The sequence below is a fragment of the Eucalyptus grandis genome, chromosome 5 (assembly GCF_016545825.1).
Source record: "Eucalyptus grandis isolate ANBG69807.140 chromosome 5, ASM1654582v1, whole genome shotgun sequence".
In the NCBI taxonomy this organism is placed as follows: Eukaryota; Viridiplantae; Streptophyta; class Magnoliopsida; order Myrtales; family Myrtaceae; genus Eucalyptus; species Eucalyptus grandis.
The window spans coordinates 1,619,038-1,643,371 of NC_052616.1; the positions used below are offsets into that span (position 1 = coordinate 1,619,038).

General features: G+C 42.4%; 4 protein-coding genes across 10 annotated transcripts; 1 reads left to right on the forward strand and 3 right to left on the reverse strand.

Moving 5' to 3' along the window:
* The first annotated feature begins 918 nt into the window (after nt 1-918).
* On the forward strand, nt 919-15,383 carry LOC104443462 (remorin 1.4). The gene is made up of 6 exons (XM_010056866.3): nt 919-932; nt 12,167-12,333; nt 13,633-13,683; nt 13,933-14,020; nt 14,608-14,689; nt 14,938-15,383. Exons 2-6 carry the CDS (start codon nt 12,189-12,191, stop codon nt 15,130-15,132), a joined length of 561 nt encoding a protein of 186 aa, XP_010055168.1. The 5' UTR covers nt 919-932; nt 12,167-12,188; the 3' UTR covers nt 15,133-15,383.
* On the reverse strand, nt 5,517-9,812 carry LOC104443461 (tRNA-specific adenosine deaminase TAD1). Of its 3 annotated transcripts, XM_039312571.1 has the most exons (11): nt 9,569-9,812; nt 9,347-9,467; nt 9,040-9,239; nt 8,756-8,887; nt 7,995-8,108; nt 7,587-7,756; nt 7,434-7,513; nt 7,233-7,352; nt 7,064-7,151; nt 6,606-6,737; nt 5,517-6,277 (listed from the first exon to the last, which is right to left on the reverse strand). In XM_039312571.1, the coding sequence occupies exons 1-10, from the start codon at nt 9,762-9,764 to the stop codon at nt 6,627-6,629; spliced, it is 1,332 nt and encodes a 443-aa protein (XP_039168505.1). In that variant the 5' UTR covers nt 9,765-9,812; the 3' UTR covers nt 5,517-6,277; nt 6,606-6,626. The 3 variants fall into 3 exon arrangements, with proteins under 3 accessions (XP_039168505.1, XP_010055167.1, XP_010055166.1); XM_010056865.3 differs by having other exon boundaries at nt 5,517-6,737; nt 7,434-7,510; XM_010056864.3 differs by having other exon boundaries at nt 5,517-6,737.
* A 335-nt stretch (nt 15,384-15,718) lies between the features above and the next one.
* LOC104443463 (transcription factor MYB17) lies at nt 15,719-18,021 on the reverse strand. The gene is made up of 3 exons (XM_039314103.1): nt 17,536-18,021; nt 16,892-17,021; nt 15,719-16,703 (listed from the first exon to the last, which is right to left on the reverse strand). The coding sequence occupies exons 1-3, from the start codon at nt 17,666-17,668 to the stop codon at nt 16,070-16,072; spliced, it is 897 nt and encodes a 298-aa protein (XP_039170037.1). The 5' UTR covers nt 17,669-18,021; the 3' UTR covers nt 15,719-16,069.
* A 2,217-nt stretch (nt 18,022-20,238) lies between these two features.
* On the reverse strand, nt 20,239-24,211 carry LOC104443464 (pre-mRNA cleavage factor Im 25 kDa subunit 2). Of its 5 annotated transcripts, none has more exons than XM_010056871.3 (7): nt 23,937-24,211; nt 23,178-23,223; nt 22,295-22,388; nt 22,133-22,206; nt 21,584-21,670; nt 21,358-21,468; nt 20,239-20,717 (listed from the first exon to the last, which is right to left on the reverse strand). In XM_010056871.3, exons 1-7 carry the CDS (start codon nt 24,053-24,055, stop codon nt 20,646-20,648), a joined length of 603 nt encoding a protein of 200 aa, XP_010055173.2. In that variant the 5' UTR covers nt 24,056-24,211; the 3' UTR covers nt 20,239-20,645. The 5 variants fall into 5 exon arrangements, with proteins under 5 accessions (XP_010055173.2, XP_010055172.2, XP_018730561.1 ...); XM_010056870.3 differs by having other exon boundaries at nt 20,239-20,738; XM_018875016.2 differs by having other exon boundaries at nt 20,239-20,738; nt 23,942-24,080.
* Between the last annotated feature and the right edge of the window lie 123 nt (nt 24,212-24,334).

A 24,334-nucleotide genomic window follows, 5' to 3' on the forward strand; every position in this document is an offset into this window, starting at 1 on the left:
AATTTAAAACTAAATTTATTTAAAATATTCTTAAAAAACTTAAAATTAAAAAAAAAAAAAAAAAAAAAAAAGGGGGTGAAGGGAGGCGGGCGAGGTTGAGCCCTCGCCGCCGCTGCCTCTCCCCACCGCCGCCAAGAAGGGCTGGCGACGAAGAGGGAGGGTCAACCGAGGTCGCCAACCCCGGCCGACCCAGCGAATGAGGGGCCGCGAGCCCTCACCGGATCTCGGCGAGGCTCACGGCCCTCGTCGCCTCCCCGCCGTCACCGCAGCCCTTGCTCGAGATCCAACGAGGGCTTGCGGCCCTCATCCCCGGTCGGCCGAGGCGCGACCCCGGCCGACCCTCCCTCTTTATCGCCGGCCCTTCCCAACAACGTTAGGGAGGCGGCGGCGGCAAGGGCTTAGCCCTTAATCGCCTCTCTTTGAACCCCTTTTTTTATTTTTTTTTTTTTATTTTTTATTTTTAGAATATTTTAAATAAATTTAGTTTTAAATTAAATTTAATTAATTTTTATATTAATTATTTACATATCAGAGACAAAACGACATCATTTTTGTATTTTCTTACCACGTCAGCGTGCAAAATGACGTAAGTGTTTTTTCGTGCCAAATTTTGGCACTCCAGGTGTTCGTACCTCGTTTTTAGTCTTTGGCGAATTTGGCGATTCTCAGTTGAGGGGACATCTCTGGTTGGAATTTTTTTTTTTTTTAACTCGATGCGGAGTTAAATTATTACTGCCAGACGACTTAGCGGACCAATCCGCACAGTCCATTGGAGGAGACGAGAGAATTCGAGGACGTGGATAGCCTATGAGCAACGGCAGAGGAGAGACTCCCCAACGGCGACGTGCTTGTCAGGGGGTCGTTTGGCATTGTTTGTCATTTTTAAACTACAATCGAATGACACATCCCCAGGGAGAGAGAGAGAGAGAGAGCACAATAGGAAACGACATGCATCGGCAACGACGTTGGGGTTTTGAATCGTGTGCTTCCCTTGGCGTTCCGTGCTTCTCGGTTAGAGTATTGCGAGTTTGAAAGGTGTTTAGGTGATAAACAAAGGGCTAGGAACTCCTATAGATAATACCTGAGCTAAACGATACCCTTATCCTAGTAAATTTTTAATTCCTCTTGCGGGGTTTTTAGGAGTCAGACTCATGCATATCCAACCCGCTCGGATAACTTACATTAAGGCTCCGTTCGTTTCGCGGAAAATAACTTCCAGGAAAATATTTTCCGGATTTTCCGGTGTTCGGGTGGGCGGAAAATCACGGTCAACGGAAAACATTTTCCATTGACCGGAAAATTCCTTCTTTGCAGCTTGGAAAATGTTTTCCTCTTTTCAAAGAGGAAAACATTTTCCAAGCCTCGCCTCTTCTCTTCCTTCGGTTCTTGTTCTCTCTCTCTTGCTCTCCTTGCTGCGAAGTCGGCTTCGACGACGTCCTTCTCCGAGACTAGCCTCCGCCTCCCCGGCGCTCCGCCCGCCCCGCTCCGGCCGGGCGCCGCCCTGCCACCGCCCTCCGCTTCCCGGCGGCTCGAAGCCGCTCGGGAGGATCCGGCTCAAGAGGGAGCTCCACGGCGGCGCCGGAGGCTCGCAGGGAGATCTGTCACTGATCCAAGTGAGCTCGGGTGAGATCGGCCGAGCCTCGAGCTCGCCGGATCTGGCGGCGGAGCTCGCGGCTCGCCGGATCTGGCGACGGAGCTCGCGGCTCGCCGGATCCAGGCAAGCTCGAGCTCTGTCGCCAGATCCGACGAGCTCGGGTGAGACCGGCCGAGCCTCGAGCTCGCCGGATCTAGCGGCGGAGCTCGCGGCTCGCCGGATCCGGGCGAGCTCGAGCTCGTCGCCAGATCCGACGAGCTCGGGTGAGATCGGCCGAGCCTCGAGCTCGCCGGAGTGGCCACCGGGTCTTGGTCGGCCGGCCAGGCGGCCGCCATCGTCAGCGGGAAGGAGGCGGCGGCGGCGGAACGAGGAGGAAGAAGGAGGAGGAAGGAGGCGACGGCGGGACGAGCCGCTCGGGAGGAATCGGGAGGAAGAAGGAGGAAGGAAAAAAAAAAAATTCTATTTTAAAAATATAAATAATTAAAAAAATCATTTTTAAAAATATAAATAAATAAAATAAATTTTTTGGTCAATTAAAAATATTAAAATTCAATTTTTGATAATTTTTCAGGAAAATGTTTGAAATTTAACAATAGTGGAAAATATTTTCCACTTTCAAATTTTGGATTTTAGAACACCTAAAAATGTAGTCATTTTCCTAAAAATAACTTCCAGAAAAACGTTTCCAAAACGATATTTTCCGGTAAACGAACGGAGCCTTATGTGTTGACTAGTTAGACCGTCACGCGCGTGACTTTTAATAATACAATCAGTACTTTCACGGAATACTAGAGAAGATTGGGAATTTTTTGAATTGGAGGAGTGGAATCACATATGTGCACAACCAATTAAATTTCACCGTGTGCCACGCGTGACGTGATGGGTTTCAAAGATGAAATCGTCTGGACAAAAATTTCAACTCCAAGTCACATCGGATTCCAAACGAGCAAATTAAGAGGAGGGCAATTGCCCATCAGAGAAAGCGAAACGTGAGAAATGAGGTCCCCCCGATTGTCTTCGGCCAGCAGCCTCAATGTTCTTGACACGAACACGTTTCTTCCATGTGATTTGCATGGACCCGAGGGTCAAATCTTATGGGCACGGTCGAAACTTCATTCGTCAATCCTGCGCCACAACCTTTTTGACAATTTTTTTTTAAAAAATCCCCATAAGTTAAACGGTGCCAACACGATTCATCTTTCATTTATTTCGTCATTTTCTCTGCGTGCGATCTTAGTGGGGTTCCGCCTTTGGTAAATTCTGGCTACCCACCTTCGGTTTTGCGCTCTAAGCAACTCGTCTGCACAGCAGATTAAATATCATTATCTGTACTTGGATAGTAACGGGCACTCACGTTAGAATTGGGAACTTCGAACGAATTATTATTCTCTTAAAAGTTAGCAACTCAAGAAGAGCGTCCGACAGCAGCCGTTCCTTGATTTGACGCTTCGCTCTATATTATTCAGTAATAGGTTAGGTGGCAAAACAATTAGGCAATGAGGTCTCTAGTGAGGGAAGTACAGCCTAAATGTCAAAATTTAATATGTTGAGATATTTAAGTGTCGAAATTTTGAAAGTACTACTTTCTTTGAAAAGTGGGACATTTAAGTGCGGTCTCCTACGAACCTCGCGAAAATCCTACCTAGAATATTTTATTATTTTTACTTACCTAATGGCTCGCTAGCTGACTCGACTTTAACTCACCCGAAACAACGTTGTTTGCAAAATAAAAATTAAACCATCAGCTAAAATATTCTAAAAATAAATATTTGTAAATAATTAATATAAAAATAAATTTAATTTAATTTAAACTTAAATTTATTTAAAATATTCTAAAAAATAAAAACTTATAATTAAAAAAAAAGTGGGGGCCGAAGGGAGGCGGCTGAGGGCCGAGCCCTTGCCACCGCCGCCTCCCCGCCGCGCCAAGCCTTAGCCAAGGGCCGGCAACATCGGCCGACCGACGGTGAGGGCGCGCGAGCCCTCACCCCGATCCAACGAGGGCTCGCGAGCCCTCGCCGCCGGTCCGCAAGGGGCCGGCGAGGGCTCATGGACCTTCGCCACCGATCGGCCACCTTCGCGGCCCCGGCCAAAGCCCAACGACCCTAGCCGATGCTCCCCACCGTCACCCAGCCCTTGCCGGCAACGACGGGGAGGCGGCGAGGGCCGAACACTCACCCCGGATCCGGGTGCCCCCGATCTAGGCGAGGGCTCGCGGGCCCTTGCTGTCGGCGGCCACCCCACCCGACCCTTCCCCCTCCGTCCGCCGCCCTTCCGGCGGTGGCGGGAGGCGGTGACGGGAGGGCTCGGCCCTCAACCACCTCCCTTCAACCCCCTCCCCCTTTTTTTTTTTTTTTAAGTTTTTTTATTTTTTAGAATATTTTAAATAAATCTAAGTTTAAATTTAATTTGATTAATTTTTATATTAATTATTTATACATCGTACACAAAGCGACGTTGTTTTTGCATTTTCTCACCATATCGGCGTGCAAAACGACACCGTTTTGCACTCACCTCGCTAGAAAATTACCACGTCAGTAATTTGACCGAATTTTTGTGGCACTTGAATAATCCATTTTACTCCGATTTTGGCACTTAAGGGTGCGCATGACAACGCTTCTTGGTTGGGGAATCGTTTTTTTTTAGAAATAGTTCTTTTCAATTTCTATTGCAAGGAACAATTTTTGAGTAAAAGAACCCGTTTGGTAACTACACAAAATTTCTACTCTTTAAATAGAAAAAGAATAGAAATGCGTTTGGTAACGTAACGATTCTTTTTTGTATTATTCGTTTTTTATTATTGCTCACGGATCGCCGACGGCCAACTGCCACCGCTTGCCGCCCGCCCGTCGCTGCCGCTGCACATCCGCCGACCGTCATCACCGACTGCCGCTGCACAGCCCATCGGTCGCCACCTCCCGTGGCCGCCCGTCCGCCGAGGTGGCAACCGATGGGCTATGCGACAACGGTCGACAGTGACAGTCGGTGGCTGGCAGATGTGCGGCGGCGACGACCGGCAACGGCAACGAGTGGTTAGAGGTGACTGCAGCAAGAGAGAGGAATAAAAGAAAATTGGCTTATTTCTAGAAGTTATTCTCAGGAACAAGAGGCAACTTTTTTTTTTTTGCTTCTCGTTTCTGTTTCAAATCTATTCCCGAGAACAAAAAAATAGAGAAATTGTTCCCAGGAACAAATGTTTTACCAAACGAATTTCTGTTCTTTTTTTATTCTGAGGATCAAAAGAACAGAAATTCGGAGAAACGGAAATGTTACCATGCAGACCCTAAGTGTACTTTTTCAAAATTTTGACACTTAAATATTTTCCCGTGTCAAGTTTTAGCACTCTAAGTGTCCGTACCTCGAGGAACTTTCAATAGTCTCACGGCCCCGCCTCTCTCTCTCTCCTCTACCTCCGCGGCCACCTAAACTTATATTCTAGTGCTCGTCTACCTCCGCCCCACGTTAGCTCCCCACGAGACGTATGGCGACAAAAACGTTGATACTTTTGCAATGAGCTGCAAAGTCAAAAAGTCTTCAAAGAGCTCACGACTCGTATAGCTCCACGCGCAAAACAAAACATTTAACAAACCAGAAAGCACCCGAAAAAGGCCAAGTTGTATTCTCTAGTTACGAAAAAGTTAGATCATCTTTCAAAGAAGAAATAGCCCACCAATTCAATTCCTACTGACTAAATGAAGAACTGTCGTTGCCATCTTCACGGGGACGTCAGGCGAGCACAAAGGCCAATATCGTCAGGCGGTGAAGCGCTTTTCACCTGCTTTTTAACGCTTCTGGTAATTAACAGTAACGCGTGGCGAAGGAATCTTATTGCGTGGCGAAGGAATCTTATTGCCCTTCTTCCGCTTTTCATCAAGCGTTCTGATTCCTTGGACGATGACGACAACAACAAAAGTAGACGTCATTAATGAAAACTGGAGAGTTACGGAGTTATTCTCCTCTATTTTCAAAGTACCGGGGAAAAGAATAAGCGTTAATAGAGTAACTGGAAAGAACAGAAGATAAAGAAATATTTTGAAGACAACTTGGCTACAAGTTGATGTTTCACTATGACGACAAAAGGGGAAACATGTCCTGTCGCTCTAGCAACCTTTTGGGCTTCTAGATTCAATTTTGCTTGGACGAACAAATCTTGGGTGGATAACTTGCACTGGGCGATCAAGTATTTGTCGGGAATTCTTTCCATTCCACCCTTGGCCGATTTGCTTTTGCAGCCGTTTGCTACATCATTTGGAAGGAGTGAAATAATGTTCTCTTCCGGGGGAGGCCACCATCCCTCTCAGCTATGAAGTTGCAATTAGAGAAGGTTGTGAGAGACAAAGCATTGTCTTTTAACCATCTCCCTTCCAACACCACGAACTGTAGATTACTGCATTGCTGGTCTATAAACCCTTCCATTTTGGCGGACTGATCTACCGTCGGGTTCCTTGCTATACCTGTGTTGTTGTTGGGGTCTTTGTTCTTTTGTCTCCTTGTTTAGGCCATTTGGTTTGCTTTTGCCTTTGTTTTGGCATTCCTTTGCTCCTGTGCAGGTGGGCTTGTTTTACCTTGGCACCCTTCCACTTGCTTTGACTATTCTTGTCTTCGGGAGTGTAAGTTCTTGGTGCTAAGTTCTTGTTGTATAGCTTCTTGCTTCTCTTTGGCTTAAGTTAATATATTTCTTACCTTAGACAAAAGGGGAAACATGTAATCACATAACAAGTCTCCAGAAACTTCGCGGGATTGCATGTTCAGAAGGTGGGACATACAATTTGTATATGAGAAGAATAGCTAAGTGCAAAACTTAAAAACCTTTTCAGCAGTTTTATGCGAATCCAGATTAGTTACGGAGGGAGTTAAATGCTTAACCTCTACTTTCCAGTAAATCAGAGCATTTTTGTCACTATTCGGATTAACTGGACAGTCCTGAAAATGAGTTGAACACTAAAGAAATATTCTCTTACAAAAATGTATAGTTAAAGGAAAAATGAAATGATAACCAAAGCAAGAACACCTTATGATCATTGACAACATACTATCTCATGATAGTAAAAGCCTCATGATTGAGTGGTTTTAACAGCCAATTGTTAAAAGGGGCTGTATCTTTTAGAGCCTTCGAAGCTGACCTGTAAGACTGAGCTCCTTCCTGTAAAAGAATGAAAAGGGCGGGAAAGCCACATCAATGTCAAAATGAGAGCAAACAAACTGTCAACGTCGATTTCCATTTCATCGTTGATGAAATTGTTCTTTATCAATAGAGAGTTCTACACTTAGGTCCATCATCCATTCACAGACTTAACGAGGTGCAGAAGCTGATAACAACTGATTAACTGCTAAATGTTTGTTGGACAAAGCGGCCACTTCCCATTCTGTTTTTCCACCCTCTAAACTCCTATTGACATGCCTGCTATCTAATGGGAGCTTTGGCAGTAAGATGAAGAGTTGCATAACTATTTGGCTAAGGAGCTTCACCTTGTATTCTCGATAAGTAGTCTCCTTGCATGGCTCATTGGCTGTGCCCTCATGCTTGAGTGACAAGAATATCTCCAATAACCGCCTCCTGAGTGAAGAAGAAAACCAATATTGACAATAATTTTTGCACTACTGTAGTCAAAAACCGTTCAACATAGTTTGCACTTACTTGCACAAAGATGACTCGGTTGATGGATAGCGTGCCCCCTTGGCAGAGGTGCCTTGTTTCCTTCCCGTGGTTCCAAGAATAACCTCATGCAACCCAGACTTGTTCCAACATAATGAATACCTGAAAATGAATGCATATTGTGGAAAAAAAAAATCTAGCAGATGCAAGCTATTTCAGCAGAAAAAAGGAGGTTGAACTGACCCGCATGTTAGAGTCGCCGCAGCACTCTCACAATGCTGGAATTCCACCAGTGGTATTGGGCCCACCAGGAACAATGGCTGCTAAGAGGATAATAAAATTTCAGTCTTCCCCACTCCATATTAATTTGCTAATAAACAATAAAAAAGTACAAACCTTGCTCAATCGGAAGGGACTTAATTGCTCTTGTGGAAAGCATGATAATCTTTCATATAGAGCATGCTGCAGCTTATTCTGCACCAAAATGTCTTCAGAATTATTTGGAGACCGTCCAACTATCACAGAAGACAGGTAAACTGGTTCGAGGAAGTAGGAAAGCAAAGAACCTGAAGAGAGAGAAATGAGAATGCTACCAAGTAAAAGCAGTCATTGTACCTAACTGCCAATCTAGCAGAACAATGATATCACGAAATGCAGCCTTATCTTAAGGCAGGGGACTGGAAAAGACATGGAAGCCCAAGAAACAGGGAAAATCCAATAAAGTAGCAGGAGGTTCACTATGTCTCATTATGCAATAAGCAGCCAGCCCTAGCTTCTGACCATTCCTAGATAGAAGGAACAAACCTTGAACACCAACAATGTTCCATCTTGCTATCTTATCTGAGCAACAGACTGACAGTGTAGCATCACCACGTCCAGGCTTTCTCTGAACAGAGGCAACGATTGGTAACTCATCTCCTGTGATTGAACATATGAACAGATTTATGGAGAGAGAGAGAGTAAGTTAGTAAGGAGAAATGATTCCAAAGCCGCATCACTTGTCAAAGAATAGTTACATGATGTCATTTTCTCACAAGCTATTGCACAATAAAGTTGTAAATTGCTAATATGTAAAGTTCACTGCTCAATTCAACAGGCCAAACAACAGAAAACCGACTAGTGATCCACATCGTTAACTCATGAATTTGCAGAGAACACATATTGAATTAAAGAATGTATTAGAATGACAACCAGAGAAAATCAAAATGTAGGAATTCTAATCCTTCTTGGTCCACTCTAATATGATCCTACGTCTTATGCTCCAGCTCCCTCTTAAACCAAAATTATATAAATAAATAAATAAATAAAAATCCAGCATTCACACACATTTCTCAAGCATTTCAACACGGGATCATTTTGTGTTCATTTGTAGATAAAATATAAATTATTAGCATTTCAGCATCAATTGTAACATGTGATAGAATCCCAACCAACAAAAATCTTTCTGGCGCATTAGAAAACCAGAGCAAGATGTTGCATGAAAATGAATCATCCAGATAATTCACAAACAGGAGGAACCCAAAAAAGAAATGTTAATCAGTCAAGGAGCTTAACTCTTCCATTACCATGTTTATTCAACATATCCTCTGAAACCGTTCTTCCTGTGTCTTCCACCATTGATGGTACCTTGACTTCATTTTCTTCCATCATTGCAGATATTTTATGAGGCAACAGGGAGGGGGGAGGAGCAACTCCGCCTACGCATACAACAGAAAGATTCATAAGCTTATAAAACTCAACCACATCGTCGACTGTTCAATTGTCGAAAGGAAGTAGTCGATGACAGCAAATAAAGAGTCCTAGCACCATAACATAGTAGGGGAAGCCATGAGCTATTTCCAGGAATTACATGGCAACTGCGATATGTACAGATGCAATTGCCAACCCACCCTCATTCTGTACTTCCCCTCGCCGTGGCCTTCTAGGATCGGCTCGAGCGGCGATTCACGATCACGAACATCACCGCCGCATCGAAATCGGTCGCTCCCATGGCCGTTTCCATCATCACCGTCAGACATCTTAAGTCGTTGGATCTCAGCATACAAGTACCTGGTTCGAAACGAACTCACGCCTCAGAAGTCATCAACAATCGTCAACAAGTGAAGCGCAAAACACGTGCTCTCAGCGGCAAAAGCAAACCGGCGACGATGCTCGACCTCATCAGAGCTCTCCGCGCGATGATCTCAGCATGAGAATCGTTCACGACGTCGCCGTGGAGGCTCCGCAGAGAACGCCCGATGCACTTCGTCCCCGTCCCGAGCGAAACCACTTCCAGTTCTGAGAGAGCGATTCACAGGATAAGAAACAGAATCATGCTCGATCCTATTAACCGACGAACGAATCGAAGCAACGATTCCGAGCTCGATAGAGAGGAGCACCTCGAGAAGGAGAGGAGAGGAGGAAGGCGGCGAGGACGGTGACCTCGCGCCCCTGGGGCTTCCCCTTCTTCGGCAGGGAGCGGTAGCGAGCGAGGACCTCCTCGGAGGCTCTCTCCGCGAAGGCGGAGCCGCCGCCGCCGCCGCCGCCGCCGCTCGCCGGAGCGGATGGGGCGCTCGCTTCGCCGGGCGACCTCATCGGCGGACTTCCACTTCAGCTCACTCTCTGGAAGGCGAGAGAACCTGAGAGGGACGAAACGATGAAATGATGGAGATGCAGACGCTGCTTCGAAGTAATGGGCTGATTCTGCTCTACAGTTTGGGCCCAAAATGAGCGACAGTCATGGGCCATTAGGCCCATGATTAGATCTAAATGGACCAATGAGATCCACGCCCTGAGTTCGCCGGGTTACAAATTATGAACACGGTGTTCACACGAACTTGGCGGAAAGTAAAGGAAAATGACATTGATGTGATCCTTAAATTTTCAACTTATTTAATGTGACTTTATTTTAATGTGCAATGTAATCCATGAACTTTTAATTTTTTTAATACGATTCAACTTAATTTTTAAATTATATAGAAATATTTAATGTTGTCCGAACTTGAAATGATAGAAGAAAGATATTGATCATTTTCTTATCGTTTAGAGAATAAGTTGAATATGTACTCAAAGTTGATGAATTATATATAATAAATTGAAAATTTATTGATCACATTACATATTAAATTAAAGTTCATGGACCATTGAACAAAATTTAAAGTTTATGAACCACACTGCATATCGAATCAAAATTCATTGACTATTTGTATCATTATTTCAAAATTTAGTATAAACATCGAAACTCACTATTCAAAATATGGCATGATCCAACAAGTTACATCCGATTCACGTGCTAAAAACTTCGTAAAAAGCTGCGAAACTCGATCAGCTATTATTGATCCAAAGTTAAGGCAAATAGCTTTTGTCTGAACTCGACTCGACTCAAAATTCCAGAGGCAAGACCTCAAGTCGACCCCGAACTTGACAGTCGGATCAACACGCTCGATCTCGATCTCGAGCTCGATGTCATTAATTGCGACAGCGAACATGAGCTAACGCCGCCCGCTTTTGCTTTCTAATCCTTCAAAGAAAGCCCAAATCCAGCCCCTCGATGGGCAAAACGAATCCCAAGCAATCACGTCGGAGGGGACAGCCGCCATCAACGTGGACACCTCGCGTCTACCAAAGCGCGACAAATGGGGCAAAACGTCAAAGCCTAATTGTAAAGCACGTCCGACCTCTTCATTCCGAAAGGGGAAGAAAGGACACCCCCCATCTTTGCCAGCTGCGGCCACCACCACCATCTTGTCCGGAGGATATGATGAGGACGACCGCCACCGAATACGACGTGGGCCCAACCCCCCCACGTGGCCCGTTTTTCGTCCCACTCACGTATGCTCCTCTCGTTCTTCTTCGAACGCAGGCTACGAATAAGTACCCTTCAATTTTGTATTCGTGCTGCCAGCTCATTTGCCCTAACCTCGATCGCTGTTCGATTCGGTCTTACGATATTATTCACGAAGTCCTTTTTCATGATTACGCTATTACCTAAAGGTTACAATACATTTTTCTTTTATTTTAATCCAATTTTTTTTTAATGGATGCCATTCAATACATCTAATTAAAATTCAATGACTAATTGTGTCGTTTTCATTTATACATATGGATATTAATCCAACATGCAATGTCATTCATGAATTTTTATGTAATTTTTGAACTTTTAATCTGTTCAATACTAATACGATATTGAACATATATCATAAGTTTATAAAACATATTGAATAATTAAAACCTTGATCTAATGTACAATATCATCCCAAAGCTGATAATTTATTTAATGTGATCTTTAAACTTCCACTCAATATATAGTGTCGTTCATGAACTTTTGATTTGTTCTATGCCAAGACCATATTAAACATATGCGGCGAATTTAGAGAATAGATTGAACAAATTAAAAGTTTAAGAATTATATTACCCTTTTGGGCGAAAGTTCATAAACAATACTATATATTTGATCAAAGTTTATGAATTATTTATTTTATTTTTCTAATATGAATTAGAAACGAAAACCCGTGGGCAAAGAAAAATTCACGAGACCCTTTTGAAATTGACTGGAGGGTAGAGCATGAACCTACCGTGCGACGAAAAAAAGAGCATGGGAGACGAATCTTACACATGCCTTTGGGGCCTTAGCCAAGATTTCAGAAGCATTCAATTCATTTTCAATGCAATTAATGGCGGAGTGGACCACGGGCGAGCTACCGTGTCCTTTACTATTCGCACCTTCAGCCGAACGGCGTCGCTTCGGCCCGCGGACGTGCCGACACAAATTACCCGTTTTACCTGTCGGCACTCGCGCGCATACACGGACCCCACCACATCGGTCGCCGCTCGGGACCCGCCGTCCGATCGCGAGCTCCCCCTCCGATCCAACGGCCGTCGTGTAAATTGGGAAAACAGTTGCCTGGGATGCTCCCACAGTGGCACACGGTATGCGGTTTGCTATAAAAGGGACGCTCTGAACACGGACAAACACTCATCAACCGCGAGCTAAACTTGGAGAGAGAGAGAGAGAGAGAGATGGCAGAGGTGGCGAAGATTCTGGAGACGGAGAAGCCGGTGGCTCCGGCGGCGGCGGAAACCGCCGTCGCGGAGGGGAAGGTGGCCGCTCCTCATCCGCCGGAGGAGAAGATTGCCGAAACCAACGCCATCGTGGTTGCCGACAGTGAGTGAAAACACACACGTGCACGCTCTGAATTTCTTCGTTGAGTACTTTTTTTTGTAGTTTCTGCGTGAATTCAAGGTTGCAACGGATGGAAGTTGAACGCGTGTCTTATGCATGCGATGACGATGTTTGTCGACCTTGATTTTCTGTACTTGTGTTCGTGTTTTGTTTTTTGGCTCTTTTTTTTTTTTGTGGAAACTTCATGAACGCGATCGTTTCATTTGCATTCGGCTTTTTGTTGGTCAATGCGGATGGTTCGATATCTCGTGCAGCTCAGCTCGATGAGTTTCGTGGATTCTTGTTGGTTGATTGATTTGGCTAGTAGAGTGAGTTCAGGCAATGAATCTTGGGTGATGAATTGAAGGGTCTTTTGAGTTTGGAGAACAAGAATCGAAAAGGAATTAGGAGAGGATGAATTGGTCATGCTTTTTGACCTTTTGTCTTTGGCAATGTTATGGATATGAAGACATAGGACTGGGGTCCAGCTCCTCCTCCTACTTTACCAAAGTTGGATACATAGTGATTTGCATACAATCATGCTTGCTTTCCTTTTCTCTTTCTGCGTGTCTTTCCTTTTCTTTTTCTTTTTTTTTTCCTGCTTTCGGAACAAAATGATGGTTGCAAAAACCCCAAGCATAAGAACCTAAACCCGATGACCCACAACTGGTTTTGCGTTAATGAAGCTATTTACTCACCAGAAAAGAATGATTGTTGCATTCACTGTTTTGGGATGGTACTCTTTATTCTGGATATGGGACCTGATTACTTCGAATGAGGTTGAAAAGTTCGATTCCTTGATCTAGTATTTAGATGACAATGTTTAGGGAAAAAGAACAGCTGCTTGTTAAGTAACAGTCAATGTACTTTGTGAATTTTTGAAATAGATAAGTTGTGTTCCTGTGTTCTTAGAACAACATTCTTGATGTCTGAATAGGTTGTCTTGCTATTTTTAGAAGGCTTGAGTAAGTGCTCTGTGATAACCCACTATGTGGATATGGGGTATTAGCAAGATTAATTTCCTGTCTGAGGAAGCTGTTGTTGGATCACTTCAGCCCGGCCAAACATGATACAAGTGACTTCTATGTGGTTCTTTCTGGCTTTGATCTTAAGAAAATGGTTCAAGAAAAAAAAATTGATAGAAGACATTTGCAGTGAAGCAGTATTTCTTTCGCTAGCATCCAATTTTATACTGTATCTCTCCTCTTTTCATTCTTGTACTTTGTGATTTTTTGTAAGATGAATTCATGTGGATCACTGTCCATGCTTAGCTGCTGTTTGGTTCTGTCTTGATTTTGACAGAGGCTCCAGATGCTGCAGAAAAGAAAATTTCTGGGGGATCAATTGACAGAGGTGAGACTTCAAAGGTTTCTTCTTGGAAGGATTTTTCAATAATCATGTTGTTGGACGACCATCTTAAATGTTAAACAATTTTGAAACCAGATTTTTGGGATTGTTTGAATTCAAATGTGCCTATACCCTTCCTGGATCTAAACTGCAGAACAGCGAAAGCTATTTTAGTTTGCCATTGGCTGGCAACAATTTGTAGTACAATACGAGTGTCAACATCTATTTCACTGCTCTATGTTGTTGCTGTTTCAGACATTGCACTTGCCGAAGTTGAGAAAGAAAAGAGGATGTCATTTATCAAGGCATGGGAAGACAGTGAAAAAACAAAAGCAGAGAACAAGTAAGCTTGTCCAGAGTTTCTTCTGACCCTCGTTAACATTGACACAGTTATAGAATGAATTAAATAAAAATAGAAACAGAAGTTACAGATCATTGAGTTGCAGGGATTACTCATCATACGTCTAAATCCTAAATGAACAATTATCAGCTACAGAGGGAGTGGGGTGTTTAAAGAGAGAAATCATCACCCTTACCCAGCTTTGATTTTTCTGAAGCCTGGCTTCAGGATCGATGTAATCGATTGCTTTCCTATGTAGTGTGTCCCAACTTCTGAGTACTTGACAAGTGGACATGAAAGAGGGAAGTTATTTGAAATGTGAAACACGACTATGTTTCAATTGCAAGAGATACTGAAGCCATCTTTTGACTTAAATCTTGTCTTATGAAGGAGGAAATTGTTATTTGCAAGTTACTACGTTATGCCTGAATTGTCTGCATGATCACAAATATTCTCAGTAACTTGAATGGTCATGCACTGTACACTCTAGCTTGCAATAGGAAGAAACTAAAGTGATTCTTTGAGCTTTATTTGATGCTAATCATACTGGTTTAACACTTATATCAGAATTTGCTTAAAATGTTGAACAGGGCCCAGAAAAAATTGTCGGCTGTTACTTCCTGGGAAAACAGCAAGAAAGCAGCTGCTGAAGCAAAATTGAGGAAAATGGAGGTATTTTAAATCCTAATTTCTTAAGTTTTGCCGTGGCAGATTTTTCCCGTGTTATATCAGGCCATTCCTCTCGAAATTTTTGTAATTAAATGGAGTTCTCAAATTTCTCCCTTATGTTACATGCAAAAGTTGCCATGAACCATTGAGCAATGTAGGTCACTGATTTTATCCCACTTCACGTGCATGAGGTATATGGACTAAGTTGCAGTCTTGCAGATGTGATGCCTGACAAGTTTGATGTCTTGCAGGAAGTACTCGAGAAGAAAAAGGCTCAATATGCGGAGCAAATGAAGAACAAGGTCAGTTTGATCCACAAGGAAGCAGAAGAAAAGAAGGCAATGGTTGAAGCTAGACGAAAGGAAGAGATTCTTAAGGCACAAGAAATGGCTGCAAAGCACCGTGCTACGGGGAACGTCCCAAAAAAGTTCCTCGGATGCTTTTGAAGGCGATTTTAAACTATAGCAAGAGGGAAGGGTAAAATGATTTTTTAGTTCTTGTGTGTACACTCTCTTTCACAGTTTGTTCAGTGTGTATAGTGAAAATTCAGAATGTTCATTTTCCACCAGTTGTAGCAGTCATATGTTTCGGTAAGGAAAAAAGTCTGATAGATCACTTGGGAAATGTTTAAAAATGTTGATCCTAAATTAGACAAATGAAAATCTCGCTTTGCTTGGATGTCAAGGATTCTTGCATACATAGACGGCTTCATGTAGTTGTCATGTTCAGCACATATATTTAGGGGAATGATGGGAAGAGCTTGAATTTTCACATGCTTCCACGAGATGTTAATCTTTCAAGAAACTTCCCATGACGATTGCATGATTGGGACTTGATCTGATGGTTGATTCTACCATAATCTGAAATGAGTCCTCACAAAAGTATATTGCACGAGAACATTAGATGGACTGAGGTGATCGGAAGGGTTAAGCTCAAGGACAAATCATCATTGTAGGAGGAAGAAGATTGAAACATCATACGAGGGTTGTCAATTTCCCAGAAGAGGCAATCAGCTATCAGATATTGAGCAAATTGAACCAACTTCAACAAGACTTTAATCTGTCTGGCTCAAATAGAAAAAGATATACAGAGACCCTAATCTGTACTAAGCAGAATTGTGCAAGCAAGCTCACATCTGCAATATAAAAATGGGGCCCACTGCAACTTGCATAAAGAACCAGCAGATCAGCTCTTCGAAAAGAAGCTTACTACATCAAATATACATGATAGATGATTCTTTGCTTTCCTAATTTGGATGCCAAAATCAGATTAAACTTTCAACTAATGAGGCTTCAGATTCAGAATATATAATTCAGACATGCTTCACCAGGGAACGATCATGGAGGTTTGGTTCTTGGGAAGTAGAACGAGACATGCGGTCTATTAAGCACTTCCTTCTAAGAAGCTCATGTCATTGTCGATTGGGAAATCAAATAGCATCTCTAGTGCAGTGACTGTCGAACTGTCGAACTCACTAGAGCCAGAGTATTCAGATGTAGCCAGGGCTTCATACTCTGCCCCGCTGCTCTTTCCATCTGCATCGTTATCATGATCATTTGGTGTTGAATCTGCATCTGCTCCAAGATATGTGGTGCCAATCTCTATGGTGGCAACTGAGCTTGTTTCACATTCAGCACAGGAAGAAGCTTGAGAAACCGCGCTGAGGCTCGCACTTTTGCTTCTTCTATTGATGCTTCGAAATGACTCTCCAACTTCAGAATTCCAGACACGCAAGAAATAGTCTCCATCAGTTTTTTGTTGCAGTGGCAGTGTATTAAGCAACAACGTCTCCCTGGAGAGCCTGGCCTCAGCTTCGAGCCTCGCGCTTTCCCACTGAGCCATATGTCGAGTAATAGACGATGCAGGCAACTTTGTCATGGACCCTTGAGGGCTGAATGGATCCTGGGTTAGCGGGTTGAGACCCGTGGAGAGCAGACGCTTCTTCAGGTGGGTGTTCCATAAGTTCTTGATCTCATTGTCGGTTCGTCCAGGTAACTGAGCCGCAATTGCTGCCCACCTGAAATTCATCAACCATACATGTTAAAGAAGATAAACAGCAATATGTCAAAGAGCACGCTAGCACAACTAAGGAAAGAGAAAAAACGCTGACCATTGACAAACACACTATAAGCTCATGACAACATTGCTTCCTACTCTTCATAAGATCATGGCATGTTGAAACAAAGCAAATGATCGCAAAATTACCTGTTTCCGAGAATCCCATGGAGCTGTATGACAAGCTTTTCCTCCTGGAGAGAAAAGGAGCCGCGCTTAATGTCCGGCCTCAGATAGTTTGTCCACCTGAGCCGGCAACTCTTTCCGCACCGGAGAAGACCTGGCAAAAGCAGAGCTTTAGTGTGTACGTATGAAAGGTTTCATATCTCACATGCTCACTCTCGCATCTGATGGATTTTCTTAGCCCTACAGCAGATAAATATGCACAAACGTAGAGAGAGCCAAATCATGGACTGAATTGATCTTAAAATGCAATGACTTGCTTATGGCGCGAAAACTAGAGTTAAAAAACCGAAAGCTTGCACTAAACTTTACTCGTGATTCATGTCTAAGCAGAGCGTGAGTACAATATCATCAACCTCAGCAAGAATATAAGCGGCAGCTCAACCTTTTTTTAAATTACCGAAGTAGGTTTTTTCATGTATGGGCCAAAACCCAACAGAAGAGAAATGTACATGGACAGGTATGAGCATTTGGTTCTTGGAAGCGAAAAATAGAAAAAGAAATGTGATTCTCACTCCTACATCTCCATAATATTGCCTGGAAATAGTTTGCTTAGAAGCAAATAATGCTCGTAATAACAATAAAGGAAGGGAACATAAATAGTTCTTTACCTGCAAGCTTAGGAAGAACACGCCAGCTTCCATGGCCGTTCTTGCTGATGTAATCGATTAGAATCTGATCTTCTTCGGGAGTCCATGGCCCTTTCTTCAAGTCCTTCCTCTCGCAACATGGACTCCTACCCATCTCTCCAAATGCTCGTCCAAACAAAAGTTGAAACTGGAGGATTGCGCAGGAAGTGAGCAAGTAATGTAGCGGGTGACAAGACGAGACTTTATTTATTCTAACTACAGACGATTAAAGAATGGCCATGGAAGATTATGGAACTTGTGGACGTGGACGGACTATCAGAGGTTCTCAAGCCGTGCATGCATTTAATGTAACTCGCGTCTGGCCCTGTCCCATCTGCAGGAAACTTTGACAAATTGGATCATCATTTGACCAGAGAAGATATCACATAGAGAGAGAGAGAGAGAGAGAGAGAGGAGGGAAGAAGCAATGAATGTGCTTCTTTGCTTTGGGGTTCTGAGAAACACAGAAGAGGCATGAGAGAGAAGCTAAAGCTAGTGGAGAGGACACTGAAAAGCATTAATGGTCGATTCTCACAAGATGGAGAGAGAGAAAGCGAGAGATTTATTGTCGTGAGTCATGACAGCGACCTTGCACTAAGGGTTTCCTTTTAATGTTAGTTTGAGACAGAATAATTTCAAATTTTGACATGCACAGCTTTAAGCGATCATGTGCCATTTTTTGGGGATCAGAATTGTCAATTTTTTCATGATATAAACACGCGAAACATTACAGAGTCGCTTGATCAATTCATCCACCTAGTCTTGTTAAAAATTTTCCCTTAGCACTATTCAACAATTCCAATTTGCCTATAATCAAGCAGTCAACCACACGCCTATTGCATCTCTTCAATATGGATTGGACACTAGTTCACACATGGACATTTTAGTCAATATATTTTTTTGCGATGTGGCTAAGGTAGCTCTCTGAGCACCAAAACGATTGCACATATTCATCTTGTAAAATAATAGAGGAAATAATCACAAAATGCTCCCCGGACTTAGAAATAGTAAACGTATGTCTTCTGAACTTTCATTTTGTTATAGCAACCTTCGTTATATTTCCCGTTAGCATGTGGGGTGCGCATTCAATGATAGTATGTATATATTTTCACCCCTTTTTTGAAGGGTATCTCTCTTTACCCCTTATTTTTGTGAAAATTAAAAAATGGAGAAAAATAAATTAACTGAAATATCTATATCAGAACAAATAAATGTCAAATTAAAAAAAAAAAAAAAACGTTACAAGTTAATTAAAATATAAATATAAATAATCAGATATTTCAAGAAAAATAACGTCATTAAGTAGGAAGGCAAGGTCTCCGTAACAGTGGAGTCACATAACAAAGTTTGGATACTCATTATGTAATTTTAATGATTAATTGATACAACAAATTGATCTGATCAATAAAAATTTCAAGAAAGCACTCTAGATTTCGGTTAATCTTTTTCTTTATGAGTTGAAAAAATCATTTCCTATTATAAATCGTTCAAATATTTATGGTACTCTCATTTGAGGTTTTTGTTATTGAGGTCGCTTCTATTTTTACTTAGTTTGTGTTTATTCTCTTTCTCAGAATGTTTCATGTGGTTTTATTAAAGTGGCTATATTTATCAATTTTTTAATATATTTTTTAATATTTTCTAATATAGTATTTTAGCTGATTTGCTTTTCTACAATTTTTCATATATTTCAAATTTAAAAGCAATTAAGAGTAAAAGTTTCCTTTTAAAAAAATTGGAATGAAAAGATACGCTTATCCCTTTAGAATCATGTGCATGACCACATGTTAATAGAAAACATAACGAAGCGTTAACGGGTGTAACAAAGTGAAAAATTATGAGTTATTACGTAACAATTGAAAGTTCTAAGACACTAGTGTATTATCTTTATCACTTCCAAAATTAGTGGGGGTTTTGCGTGATTTTCCCAGAATAATAACTTAATAAGTACGGTTAAGTATGTTTGTTTTAAAGATTTCCAATACGCACCTTATTATTATTTTCTTTTTTTGGAAAATTATATTTCACAATTTCTTCGAACATCCAAATTAAAATCTCCAGTCAAAATTGTTCTGACCACTAGCTCTAGGCCACTGTTTTCTACCCTTCGTCGTTTTACCTCTCAATCACCGAGGAAGGTGTTCAGCCGTTAGGCTTAGGTGACTGTTCTGAAATCAACAAATGGATTGGTCAAACCCAATTCAAGATTCCAAAACCGGTCAGGTCGGGGCGACAGTTTTGTCCTTCACGACAAATAAAATCGATTGCAATATAAGAAACAATTCAAATAAATAAAAATTCGCCTTGAGACATACATTCAACAGTATAAACAATCAGATTATCAACTCAAAAAAGAGTCCCCAGTTCTGGTCGCCGTGGTCAATCATAGCCTGCGATTTGGCCCGAGTTATAGCCTAACAAGGTCACAATCGTCAGTGCCTGCACAGTGCAATTCTGATTTCTAGATCGGATCCGTTGGACAATTGGACTTCTGGTTGACAAAAAGGAAGCTCAGGCTTTCCGGATGATTAATCGCCTGAACCAAGACAGCACATAAGATGGATGCATGAGTTGGCTCAAAAGGTGAATTAGCCAGTAAGCAGAGTCGGTTAAGACCCATCATCCCCAGAATTGGAGGAAGAGAAGACAACTGAAATACATACAGTTGGTACGACCAGCACACAATCCCATCCAAATCCTCTTTGATTATATATAAGCATCTACTATTAATAATACTGGTTACGGCTCTCTTTAATCTGACAGTAACACATGTCCCAGGAGCAATCTCAAGAACCAGCAACTCCAGACCCCGTTTTAGAGGCCAGAACCCACTGATTAGGGCGGGCAAACAAATAATCAAGTGAGACGAGAACCAACTATCAAACCTTGGTCAGTTCAAATACATAATCAACAACAAAGAAAGGAGACAACTGCTCTAGAAGACGAGTTCAACTACAGATCACTGCAACTGAATAAAGTGTTGGGCAGGACTCTTGCTACACTAGCTAAGTTGTCGAGGTCCATCTGCTACCTAGTGAACCTGAGAAATGTTAGAAAGCATTAATCAGGAGCTGCTTTCCCACTCTATGCTTTCATGTGGTCATCATGTTGAACTGAAACCTTGAGAGCTGCTGCGGTATGGTGGAGATAACTGGTCCATATCTCTGCCAACAAAAAGCATGAGTCTCCATGCAGCATGTATTAGATGCGCAGACAAGGCGTAATTGTTTAAAGAAAAAAAGAAGCTATCTGATCCACTACTCTATCATCATATTTCGCAACTCCAGTTGAGTTCTTTCAGGTCTGGGGACAAATTCAGAGAATTTTTATTGTGCTATGTAATCTAGACAGTTTCAAATCAAGCTACCAGAATAACTTAATAGACTACTAAAAGAGTAAACGACTAGCATTTGACAATTATTAAAACAATAAGTTGTGTTTCGTCGTTTCTTTCCCTAAATTCCATAGGCTCTCTACCTAATCACTGCACCCCTCAAGGTCTCACTCGCCTCTTCATCTCCTGGAACAGTCTCAACACAAACCACTTTGGAAACACCCATAACCGTACCTACCGCCTACAGTAGGCACAGGTGGTTGCTACTAAGCTCCATTTTTCTCCCCCCTGCCTCTTAGAGACACACGCACTTGACAAAGGAGAAAAGGAAGGAGGATATTTCTCCTCTTGCTCGCTCTATAAACAACCTAAATTTTAACTTTAAGAATTGCATTTTATTGATGAGAAAATGTAGGTATTTAAGAATGAATGAATTAAAAAATGGAGGTTTAGAAGCTTAGTCACCATACATGCACATTGTCATAGAGTTCGAACAATGGAACAGCTAGCAATTTCAAGTTCTTCGGTACAGCAAAGTACTCTCTTTCAGATAAATGGACGATGAAAAGCTTCTTGCACTCCTGTATTAAAGAACTCTTTACTCAGTAGTCGGAGGGTGGGAATACTTGTTTAAAAAAAAAGACTTGGCTTTTGAACAAAGTATATACAACTTGGCTTTTGAACAGTATTATTTACCTTTGGCTTCGTTATGTGGGGAGGACAGTACGGATACATAACAGTTTCAAAGTTTGGTCTCCACCAGATAGCAGCACACTCACCAATCTGCAAAAAAAAGACAACTGACAATCTAATAATCTTCTTCCAGAAAGGGAATTGTGTCCACAACTAAGTTCACTTAGATAAGCAGACTGTTATGCATTTTCACACGTATCAACATGAATCCACTCTATACGCTTCAAATTTAGGCATTTCTGAAATTGGATTAGAAAGCAGATACAACCAGAAAATAACAATATGCTCTTTAAGTGCCAGGCAATATTTTGTAATGATAAAAAGGAAATTATATTCTTTAAAGAAGCTAAAGTGCTCGTTGAAACACATGTTTATTACAGATTATAATTCAATCTACCCAATAATTCGGTATTTTTATTCTTTTAAGTACACTCAGTCTCAGCATGGAAAGATTTTTCAATAATTCCGTTTCTATAATCCTTGTATCTACTCCCACTTTTAGTGTAAAGCTTACTCAAAAAATCTCCAAATGTCTCAGGCATGATAGAGCACCTGCCAATCAGGTTGCAGTGATAGTGAATTTGCTCCTAATTTGCTTGATAGTTTCCTTTTCAAACCCTCAATCTCTGCAAAGATAGACAGACATATGAGTGAGTGAGAGAGAGAGAAAGAGAAAAAGGGGGGGAAGGGTTGTTATAAGATGAATCGTTCTACCATTTTCTCCTGGTTTCAAGCGTCCTCCTGGAAGTTTACAAAATGTGTTCCCAATTTGCAGGAGGAGAATATGGGGATGCCTGTGCTCCTGCACCTGCTCAATTAAAGAGGCGTTTGAAAATGAGGGGCTAAAGCGTGACAACTTCTTTTCACCATACTTGGTAAACAATTACCACCAGCAAGAACCAGATGCTTAAAAAACAGCAGAAAACACCACTGCATCACATCCAAATATCTAAATGAGATGCTCGGAACTGTGGAGGTGTGTGGGAACTTAAAGCCCTTGCAGAAAAATATAAACGGGATTGGAACTCTAGCATGCTGGGTGGTTTCCCAGTTCATTAAAACCCTTGAATTTGAGCCACATATGGTGACATACAGCCAAAAACTTCACCCACTTATCAAGAACATGTTGTTGAATCAACTAATAAAGATGCTACTTGAAATCTGGGGAAAACTCACCCCCTGCCTCGTCAAGGATATGCTGAAAAAAAAGGAAAAAAAAATTCAAACAAGGATAGAATTCATAAAGTGTTTTTCTCGGCCACTGATTGAGCAAATTCCAGAAATTTCCAGTGCATGCAAATTTACAATCAAAATATCGTTTTTAAGGCGAGCTAATAATCAGAGAATATGAGGCATGGTAATTAGCCAACATCCCCCTGCCCTGCCAACTCCAACGTGTGTCACGCTTTTAGCACAGATGCAGAGGCTTGCACAAATGTGCAAACACGCACGTCCTTGTATACGCATACATAGACATGCCCACACGCGCAGGCACACACTCACACAAATAGCGTGCACAAACATATGCATATGAGAGAGAGCAAAAGAACAGGCACCAAGCAAGGGAGTATCATGGTTAAAAGTTTCAAACACTGACCAGCAGAATGCCTTCAACACTGGTCCTCATCCCCTCTTTCATGTAGCTGCAGACTAGAAACAATTAGCTAACATGCTTGCCTACTTCAATCAAAAAATTGGAAAAAAGAAAAGAGACATCACATTGGTCAGACAAAATCAACCCGGATGCTAGGCCAATTATAAAGATTGCAGTTCGCGGTACTTGCAAACAAACCATAATCACCACAAAACTAGACTCATAGCCTAAAATTTAGTCCGCAAACCGGCGCCTGAAGCCGCTCCGTGGCTCCAACACTTAATACGAACACATTACCGAACTCTACAGTGGCAGGTACAAGCATCAAGAATCAAGGCAAGGTCAACTACTAACAAGAGATGAAAATGAAGATTCCGCGTATTCGACACCTGGAGGCACATGAAATTACAAAAAAAGCATAACGATCAAGAGCTCTAGCCTCAAATCGAGTCGGACCGAGCTAGTCAAAACTATGAACTTATTCCCTCTTGCAACAGCTCATCACTCGCAGCCAAAAGCTCAGAGCGCGAAATAGCACGCCAGGCGAGTTCAATCTCGCCGGAACGACCGCGAAAACGAGCGAGTCCGAGCGAGTCCCAAGACTCCAGAGCAGCAGCTCCTTATCATCATTCCTAGGCGATGTCTTCAGAAGTCAAATCGATGACTAAGGCCCGGCGCGCCTTGATCGTGAAGAACATCGGCGAAAGTGCAATGGAGAGAGAGAGGGTTCGAGAGTTCGAGGTTCGAGGCTGGAGGCCGTACTTGACCTTCATGCGGGCGAGGCGATCGGCGACGGAGGTGTCCTTCTCCATCTTCGGCTCCTTCGTGCCGAAGGTGTAGCTGGACAACGGGTACATGTTGACCACCGGCGAGCTCACCATTCTCTCCTCCCTTCTTCAACCTTCTTCTCCTCCTCCTTCTTCTTCTTCGCTGTGATCAGCGAAGCTGCCACTGCCAGTGATGGAGAAAGCTCTGAAGAGAGCTCTGCAGAGGGACCGGGTGGACGAAAATGCCCCCTCCCCCCCCCCGATGGTGATTGGCCCGCCCCTCGGGACAATCATGTGTCTATGTATATATATAGGGATTTTTTTTTTTTTTTGAGCAAATATATATAGGGATCGTGATGAGAACTTTTGAATTTCGAATAGGCCCCTCGTTTT